Here is a 10,377-nt window from a genome sequence, read left to right as displayed (position 1 = left end):
TCAAGTATCCATTTATTCTCACATATATATCCAAATTAACCACAACTATCGATCCGGCAATACAAACACTTTAAAAATTAAGCATCATTATATATATATATATATATATATATATATATATATATATATCAAATTTATTTATTTTTTTATAAGTATTATATAATATATATTTAATTTATAAATATTATTTCGGTATTTCGGCATACCTCGATAAACCAAAATTTTGAAACTCTCATACCTTTACCTTACAAATAATTTCGGTATCGATATCATACCTTACCTTTTTTTTGGTATACCTAAAATATCGATATTTTCGATATATTACGGTACAATATTTTTGATACACCTATAATATCGGTAATTTCCCACCCTAAAGATATTCACCTCTTGTTACTACTAGGATAGAAGAGAGGATGAGTCTTTACAAAACTTATGGACTTCTTTAGAGAAACTCTAAAAAAAATCAAAACAAATGCTTATTTCTAACTACCATTGAGAAAAACTTGGTGATCTGTGAAGAATAAATAAAAAATCATCGTTTTTGGAAAATGCGAATAGTCCTCTTTATGGTAGATACTATATGATATACACAAGGTACTGTAAAATAAACCACGAGCTAATTCTAAACTTAAGAGCCCTAATCATTAGTATTTTATAAAATTGTACCAAAAGATGTGAGTTAAATTCATGCTGATTGGTTGCGCCTTCATGGAAATTGTTGGCTTCAATTAATTCCTTATTCATTCTTAATTATGCCACTCTTTTCGGGGACGAATTTGGTCAAGAAACGAGTGATATATTACCCGTTTACAAAATCGAAGGAAAAAGTTAATATTATTGACGGGAATGAGGCGAGAATGAATGATTTTTAATAATCTTGAACTTAGTCTGAACAAGGCTGTTAAAATCTCAAATTAACTCTTAAAATCTTACGATTTTATGATTTCACATTAGGTTATCGTGTCTGATTTAAAGTAAACTCTTAAATAAGTAAATTCTTACGATTTTAAATTTACGATAATAAGATTTTACGAGTTTATAAATAATTTCGATTTTACGATTCTATTATTAAAAAACAAATTTATATTTAAAAATTAAAAAATAAAGTTATTATTTAATTAAATAAATAAATATAATTAATTTTGTAATTATAATTTTTATAGTGTTATTCACTTATTATTATTTTTTAATTAATTTTATATTAAAATATATAATTTTTTAAAATTTGTTAAATATAAAATAATTAATTATATAAATAAATAATAATATATAACTATTATTTTTTTTTTAAAATTAAACCCTTACGATTTAATGTTAATTCTAGATTTTGAAATATATATATATATATATATATACTAACTTATTTATATTTATATTTAAATTAATTAATTAATAATAAAAGTTACATGATAATTCAATTTGAAAAATATGAACGTGGAACATAATGATAATTTCAAACTATTATTTATATTTATAATTGATACTCACTCCTAGTTTGAAGTTACAACTAGTAATCTTGACTTTTTAAACCAACAACAAATGAAACTTTAGAGAAGGTTAATTTATCTTTCCTCTTCTACCTCTACCACAAAAGATTGTTTAAGTTTAATATCATCCTTTAATCAATCACTTTATCAATTAATTTATTTCATTTTTTATTTAAATATTAAATACAAAATAATATTTTAATCTTCTATTAAAATAAAATGAATGAAATTCACTTCTTATCCTTAAAAAAAAGTAAATCAACGAGGCCCAAATCTAGCACACAATGAAACCAATATAATCAACACATAACAAATTCACTTCCACTTCTAACAAGATATGTTAGTTCCATTAAGCGAAATTGAACCGAAAAATGTGTTTTTGATTAATATAAATTAGAAAGATCTATCAGATATTAAATAGTAAATTATGGGAATTATTTAGACAAAGGCAAAGTTTTAACCTTAAAAAGATTTTTACCATCCGCGATTTTTCAGAAAGACCTTGGTCCTCTTCCTCATGCGTGTGAAAACAATAACTATGCAAGCCAATGCCCATGGAGGGAAGTTGCTACCAGAGACGTTCAATTTCTGCATCCAATTGGGATACTCTTTCATGAGCACCGCGAGCATAATAGTTAAGAATGAGACGCTCAAAAAGACTTTTGTGATAGGCTTGATCAAAGAGTCCTGAAATTAGAAAACGAGGTCAAATGGATGAATAGGTGCACGTCTTGTTTTTGTGCATGCATATCATGGGTGGCGACTACAGACAATAATCTGATACAAAAAAGATATAACAGTATGCAACCAACTGAACATGTAAGTAAATTACACAAGACTCATATCTGGGCACAAATTAGGACTTGCAAGTGAAGAAGAACAAAAGAGAATAAACAAGTTATAGACACTATTTGAGTATCTTAACATAAAAACTAAAAAGGGATGGGGGAGGGGAGGCACTTATATGTACAGATGGGTCAAGAAGGGAGAAGGAAATATTTGTAATAAACAACATAATTTTCACCATAAGATTTCTAACAAGACACTAGTGATATGGCATCGTCAAATTAGCTTCAAAATAAATAAATATGGATCTGACCATATAAAAAAAATATAGACCATGAGGCTCAGACACATTTTAGTAGAGTTCCATGGAATTCTAATACAATCCACAGAAAAGAAACATATAAGAAAAATGAAAATTATTTTTTGACCCCTTCTGCCTCCTTATTCATAAATCTAATATGCTATATTCTTCTTTCATGAATTTAATATTGCAATTAAAAAATCATTTGATAACAATAGTAATGAATCAAATGTAAATATATTATTCACCGCCTGCTCATATGATTGTTTGGCATCTCTATCTGCAATTGGTTTCTGATAGAATTATCTTCCGCCCAAACATATATAATGTACATATAGAATAGAGAACAAGTTCGTTCGAGCATAGATCATGTTATGAAACTGAAAGAAAATTAGATGAATTGAATCTGTACTTCAAATATATTTTGTGATAATTGTATAGCTACTTAATTATGATTTTATAATGACGCAATGATGTGTTTACAATTCTTATGTTGATGGTTCGGATTTTGTAATAGATATGAGTATATTGAAGAAGAAGACAACAACAAAATAGCCTAAGCCCTAGATGAGAAGCATGGAAGATCGGCCACAGCAGAAAGAGTTTAAACTTAGTTGAATATTAATTAATAAATTAATCCTTGAGATAGGTCACATTGTTTATAACCATAAGTTTCCACCTATTATAACAACAAAAACCCCCCATAAGTACTGTTAAAACAACCCGTAATAAATTGAAGGACTAATATTAAATAAACTTAAGGACCTCTTTATTATTTAGAGCCCTAACTAATAGCCATAACCCTACAAAAACATACACTATGATTTTAATATTTAAAATGCAATAAGATAAACGTAAAATAAACATATCTTCATGTTCTAACAATCTAAGAAATGCTTAGGATCAATTCTAGAAAGTTTCATGACATGTGTCACATCACATCTGCCTAGGCATCTACAATATATTTCTACATATTATACTTCTATCAAACTTAAAAAGCAATGACAAAATCCTGATTTTGAGTTTGTTTTGGTTAAAGAAGATGCACCAAGTCCACATCTTCTAACTTAGTGTCAGCTCATGCAACTATTATCAAATCAAGCAGAAAAATATTGCATATCAATCCTTAATGTTTGGGGATTAAAATCAACTAATATAAATTTATTCAGAAATCATAAAATAAATAAGCAAAGCTCCTTTTTCCGAATCTCTCGACTTTGAATAGTTCTTCTCATTCAAACTTAGTATCTGAGCAGTCAAGAAAAACTCCATTCTAGATCATGGAGAATTACTTTACTGTTGCATCATTCATTAATTGGCATTCTCAGGTTCTCCCGATTGCAAAAAAAGTCGCAAGCTCTCATGCACCTGTCGGAACAATGGCTACCAGTAACAGAGAGGTTGTCGTTGCAACAAACAATGCGTCCTATTGTGGGATTGTTTGAACATCCCATCGTTTATGACAATTGCTAAAGAAGATGTTCTTTCTAAATCTAAAGAACAAAGAACACCTCATGTAATTTTGATAGCAGATAGAAGCATTAAAGAAAAGAACCATGTGCATGGTCATCGAGGCACAGCGCTATCACCATCTGCAGTTTTTGTAACATATTTGGCCATGTCAATGCAAATTAGCCATCCTATAGTTGCATCTACAATAGTAGTGGTCATTTTAAACACAAAAGTCAGTGTCGATAGTCGTCATTTTAAACACAAAAGTCATTGTCGCTTTGATTAGAATTTTAGTTAATCCATTCTTCTAGCAACAGTGATGGAAACACCGTCCACCATTATTGATCCTCACTATGGAGTATGCGGATGGACCCTCACTAAGGAGTATGTGGATTCGGGATTCATTGATCATCTCAATGACTTGAATAGACTTCGCATTCATCATCTGATCATGCATATTAAAGTACAAAAACATTATTGCAAACAATGGCCCCATAGAAGTACGTTTTGTCCTCGACATTTTTGTTGCTATATATCTTGTAGCTTAGGACACCCCATGAGATTGTGGCAGCCTTGCCCATGGCCCTACCTTCGTTGATGCACCTCTCCCATATGCCTAAATCTGATACAGTCTCCACTAATTATTTTCTACAACAATATAGTTAGAGCTCCAAACTATTCTACGCATCAAATGCTCAGCTTTGGAAACCCTCAATTGTTAATACTAGTTGCCAAGCTTCTCAAAACTTACACTAATTATCCCGCGTGCTTTACTATTTTAATATGTGTATCATGACATGTGCAACATCACATCTGCCAAGGCATTAACCATATCTGAAATCTAAAAAAAACCTAATAATTGAATTGTGAAATTCTACACATGAGAAACAAAATTCAACATCATCGTTGAAGAGTATGAAGTATTTTTCTACAGCATGGGTGTTAGAAGCTGGCATCCATACATCCGAGTATATGTAATCATGGATGACAAAATATCATACTTTTATCAAATATTAAGAGCAATGACAAAATCCTGACGTCCAGTTTGTTTTGATTAAAGAAGATTCCCCGACAACACTATCTAATTAGTGTCAGGTTAGCAAAGGTTAGCCCTCTCATCCCGCAGCTTGTGCAACTATTATCAAATCAAGAACAAATTTATTGCACATCAATCCCTAATGTCTGGGAAATACAATTATCTTATTTCATTGTGCATACTCACCATATTGTAAACCTAATGTTCTAGGTCAATCCATGTACCTGTTGATTACTTTTCACAAAATATTCCTCTTAACTTCTCTCGTCACCGATAGTGACTTTCGTCCAATAGAGATATCAATTATCTTGAAGATGTGAAGGAGCAGCAGTTCACAAAGGTATGGCACCTCATTTGTATTGCAATTTTCTATTTATTAAAATATTCTTTTGGATCATAATACATAAAGGGTCTCTTTTGAAAAATAATTTTTGTAATGAAAGACCTAGATTGCAAAAGACAACTAAAAAATTCAGCAAATGAGGGACTTTTGTAGTTCGTAATCTTTGCACAAGGGTCAACAAACGATTTCATCCTCTATTGTACATGACAGAGTGATTTTTGAGGAGGTTAACCAATTTCTTCCTTTAGCCAAATTGGGATCAACGGCTTACATGTTTGAACATTAATCAAGAAAATAACATGAATAGGAAGAATTTTGTCCTTAACCATAGCCCACCGGTGTTCTTTTTCCTTTTTCAACACATCTTATAAATTTGCAGCAACCCCTAGCCAGTTCTTTTTAAAAATATATTAGCAGCCTTTACCTTTAGAACACATTCACTATCCATATTGTTTCCTTTTTCAGCTATCGAATATCACTAGCAGTCCACTATATAATCAACACCTCTATTCAATAAATTCCAGCAGCCCTTATAGTCACTCTTTTAAAATTATAATTGGAACCCACTGTATAGCTAAGGCCCATCAGAAAACAACTCAAATAGTAAGCAGCATAATAGTCAAAAACATCTTTTCATTACTTCTCGACAACCTAAGAAGTTCGAAACCTAGTTCTAAGCAATACATGTCTGCAACCTCTTAAACATTAGTAAAATTAATCCAACTAACGGAATTATCCCTATACCACTTGATACCAACTCACAATACTGGAATTTTCTTTCCCCCAGTCATTTATTAAATGACAACTTTTGAACTAAATGCTGTCAACGAACCAGGCCTTTCTTCATCAGTGTTGTAAGAGCCCAAAAAACCCTAGATGAAATTACTTTCCAGAAGCTACCCTCACTAATTGTTGATTGCTTGTCAACATGCTGCTTTACTTGCAGAAGACCTGACTCTAATTGGCTTCAAAATGCGAGCTAGTAACAGCTGCATCTTTAATTACCGCAAACAAGAACCTCTAACTTTTGGCAGCCATCAGATGAAAGGTCATATCTTCTAATGCTTTGATTATTCTTCTTTCACTTTAACTTTCTCTTTCTCTTGCTTAAACTCTGCAACGAAGATCTTTTCTCTAGGACATTCCAGATTACCACCCAAAACTAAATCAACTCTTATTCCCCAAATGACCAAACTCGTAGCCCGTTTAAAACCCTCAACGCCTTCGACTCTCTTCTTTTCGTTTAATTAGTCACCTATGTGTGACTTTGCAAGACAAATAACGTTTAACTTTAGTGTTTTTCATCCTGCCATTTCAGATCACTCCGTGCAAGAAAATGAAGAACAACAAAGTTGGGTAGTTTTGCAAGTGTTCTATAATGGTATCCATTTTTTCGTGCACTTCTCATTTATCGCGCCTTCCTTCTGTTTTCTTTCCCCCAGTCATTCTGTTTTGTTTCCATCAAACCATGAATGACTGTTAGCACCATGGTTTTGTTGAGTTTAGCAAGTAGTCCAATGATTTTGTTGAAGGTCTAGTACTCGTGCCGTCGTCCCCAAACTCTAACACCCAATCGGTTAGCAATACAAAGTTGGTTTCCCTCCAGTGACATCGTCTGAAAGGAAATCGCCACGAATCTTTCTTCCAATATATTTATTGGAAAGCCATTAGTAGATTTGGAACTTTATTTTTTTTAATAGTTCTATCAAGGAAGCTTCCTCACTATTCTCTTCTTTATTTTCTAATTTTGATGGACAAATCTTAGAACAATTCCTATATGACGAATTCTTCCATGTTGGATTCACATTTATCAGTTCGTGGATATGGTGATAAAAAATGGAAAATAAAAACAAATACAGGTATTGGATGATGGTTCTGATAAGACTGTAACAAGTATAATATATAATATAGAAGAGTAGATGAGACCAAGAAAACAAAGGAGAAACATAGATCGATTATAAATCGAGAGGATAGTGAACAAAATTCATATCATACCTATGAATTGGAGTCCTAACCTCCTAACAACCTACTGTCAGGTCACTACCAATTAACAAGAAAGGAATACAATTATTATTCTACAAGTCAACTAGTTTTGAATAGCTTTCCTCTTTCAAACTGATCACACACACATATATATATATATAGTATTAGGCAACAATATTAATAAGTACCTTGATCTCGCCGTCAATATAGATTACGGATCCATCGGTATAAGGCAACAAGGATCGGCCGTTCCTCGGATTAAAGCGGATCGGGGCACTGCGTCCATTATCACGGCTGAAGGCATATAGCGACTTGAATCCATACTTGTCTAGAATTTCTTGAACTTCAAGCTGGTCTTGTTCCCAACCGCCGAGAGCCGACTTAAACACTTCAATCGGACCTTTGCCTTGTCGGTATAGATGGATCTCGATCTCAGGCACTTTTGTGCGGACAGACTTTGTCACCGGAGGATCAGTCGGCAATAGAGGCGTTGACTCATCAGATACGGCGGAGGATGGCGTTTCTCCTTCAGTTATCTTCTCTTCTATTTCTCTTTCCATTTTTTTCTGTTATTTTAGGTTCAGGGTGAACTAGTTAGAAGATCACAAACAAACAGTATAAGAAGAAATAAAAAGGCTGGGAAATTTGATGAAATGGCCCCACAACAGGGGAAATTCCAAAAAGGGCCCGCGCCTACTAATGTTGGCAAAAAGGGCCCTTTTGTCCTGCGAAATGTCAGAAATACCCCTTCGACGCCAGTTTTTACGCTCATAGACGCGAATTACCAATCACGCGATTTAATCTAAATCGCGTGAGTTCATCAACGCGATTTAGATGAAACGCGTGATTGGTAATTCGCGTTTTTAAATGTACGTGAATTATCATCCACGCGTTTCATCTAAATCGCGGTGATGAACTCACGCGATTTTAGATGAAACGCGTGCATGGTAAACCGCGTCTTTAGTCTTATATATAATTTTCCAGCCCTAATTTAAAACAAAACCACCCCGATTCTCCCTCCCACTCCGACTGCGGCCGACTTTCCATTCCCACATCCATCAAGATCATCGTTCCTCAACATCAGCGTTCCTCAACATCATTGTTCCTCAACATCATCGTTCCTCAACATCATCGGGATCCTTCCAACATCATCGTTCTTCAACATCATCATGTCAGTTTAGGGCTTAAGGTTTAGACTTAGGTTTTGATGTATATTTACCGTTTATATTCATGGATATGGATGTATTTAGGGTTAAAGGATTGGTTTTGATGTATATTATGCTGTTTCCTATGTATATCGAAGTATTTAGGTTTAGGGTTAGGTTTTGATGTATATTATACCGTTTATATTCATGGATATTGGTGTATTTAGGGTTAAAGGTTTGGTTTTGATGTATATTATGCCGTTTCCTATGTATATCGAAGTATTTGGGTTTAGGGTTAGGTTTCGATGTATATTCTGCCATTTATATGGATGTATTTAGGTTTAAGGTTTGGTTTTGATGTATATTATGCCGTTTATAATGGATATTGATGTATTTAGGTTTAGGGTTAGGTTTCGATGTATATTTTGCCATTTAAATTGATAGATATTATAGTATTTATGTACCTGGTTGAAAATTGTTTGCTCCGTAGGGAATCTCCCAAAATTGAGACCTGTAACCAATGCAAACTCCCTCATCCCGAAGCACAGCTCTTCTCCATTCACAAGGAACTTCATCTCCATAGAATTTGAGCTGGACTTCCTGAGGAACATGTGGTGTATAATCATTCCTAAGAAACGCAGTAACGGGTGCCCTTTGAATAAGAATCTGAATTGGATTTCCTCTACCCTTTCAGTTAGATCCATCTTCGCAAACTTGGCAGCAATATTTCCCATATTGGTTTTCCAAGATACCCTCCCAGCAAACTCGGGTATTGTAGTGGACTCCATCTACAAAACAAGGAAGAAGATGGGAATAAGCAAATCGAATTAACCATTGAGAAATGCTTGCAAATTTCTTAATAGATTAAGGTGCAGTAAAGGTGCAGTAATACATTAAGGTGCAGTAATGGACAGTTCTAAATACATTAAGCATATGATGTGTCATTTCTTAGATCAACAACTCATCCTGTCTCATTGGCATTCTATTAAACGTAAAGAAGTAAAGCAGAATAAGAACAGACGAAAATTAAGCAGTAAAGCAACAAAAGGTAAACCCTAAGCCTACACAGTCAAAGAAAACACAAAAATACCATTTCTTCACAAGAACATAACAAACACGGAAATGCCATTTCTTAAACGAGAAATGAATGAATAAGCGTGAAATGCATGCATGCAGAATAAGAACATTGATACAATACTCGTCATATACACACTAAAAGCATTTACACACATAAACGAAACCAGAACCAAACCCTAAACCCTAAATACATCAATATAAATCAATATAAACGACATAATACACTTCTAAACCCTAACCCTAACACTGAAAACCCTAAACTCACCGGAATATGTCGAATAGACGGCGGAAAAAGACGATGATGTCGAATAGAGTGGAAAGTCGATGATGTTGGACGAGGAACGATGTTGAGGAACGATGATCTTGATCGATGTTGAAGGAAGTCGGTAGTTGAGAAGACGTGGTTTTGGAAGTCGGAGTGGGAGGGAGAATCGGGGTGGTTTTGTTTTAAATTAGGGCCGGAAAATTATATATAAGACTAAAGACGCGATTTACCATGCACGCGTTTCATCTAAAATCGCGTGAGTTCATCACCGCGATTTAGATGAAACGCATGGATGGTAATTCACGTACATTTAAAAACGTGAATTACCAATCACGCGTTTCATCTAAATCGCGTTGATGAACTCACGCGATTTAGATTAAATCGCGTGATTAGTAATTCGCGTCTATGAGCGTTAAAACTGGCGCCGAAGGGGTATTTCTGACATTTCGCAGGGCAAAAGGGCCCTTTTTGCCAACATTAGTAGGCGGGGGCCCTTTTTGGA

At 33.7% G+C, this 10,377-nt stretch overlaps 1 protein-coding gene across 1 annotated transcript; it reads right to left on the bottom strand.

Annotated features, from left to right (window-relative positions):
• Positions 1–1,807: 1,807 nt before the first annotated feature.
• Positions 1,808–7,989, bottom strand: LOC124931517. The gene is made up of 2 exons (XM_047471999.1): positions 7,577–7,989; positions 1,808–2,174 (listed from the first exon to the last, which is right to left on the bottom strand). Exons 1-2 carry the CDS (start codon positions 7,946–7,948, stop codon positions 1,962–1,964), a joined length of 585 nt encoding a protein of 194 aa, XP_047327955.1. The 5' UTR covers positions 7,949–7,989; the 3' UTR covers positions 1,808–1,961.
• Between the last annotated feature and the right edge of the window lie 2,388 nt (positions 7,990–10,377).

Source organism: Impatiens glandulifera, chromosome 3, assembly GCF_907164915.1.
Source record: "Impatiens glandulifera chromosome 3, dImpGla2.1, whole genome shotgun sequence".
Lineage (NCBI taxonomy): Eukaryota > Viridiplantae > Streptophyta > Magnoliopsida > Ericales > Balsaminaceae > Impatiens > Impatiens glandulifera.
Note: the sequence above shows the minus strand (reverse complement) of the source record. Positions and strands in the feature narration are given on the sequence as shown.

Coding starts and splice junctions, on each gene's coding strand:
- LOC124931517 (XM_047471999.1), bottom strand. CDS start 7,948: ATGGAAAGAGAAATAGAAGAGAAGATAACTGAAGGAGAAACGCCATCC. Junction 2,175..7,576: donor ATATTGACGGCGAGATCAAG/GTACTTATTAAT, acceptor TTCTAATTTCAG/GACTCTTTGATCAAGCCTAT.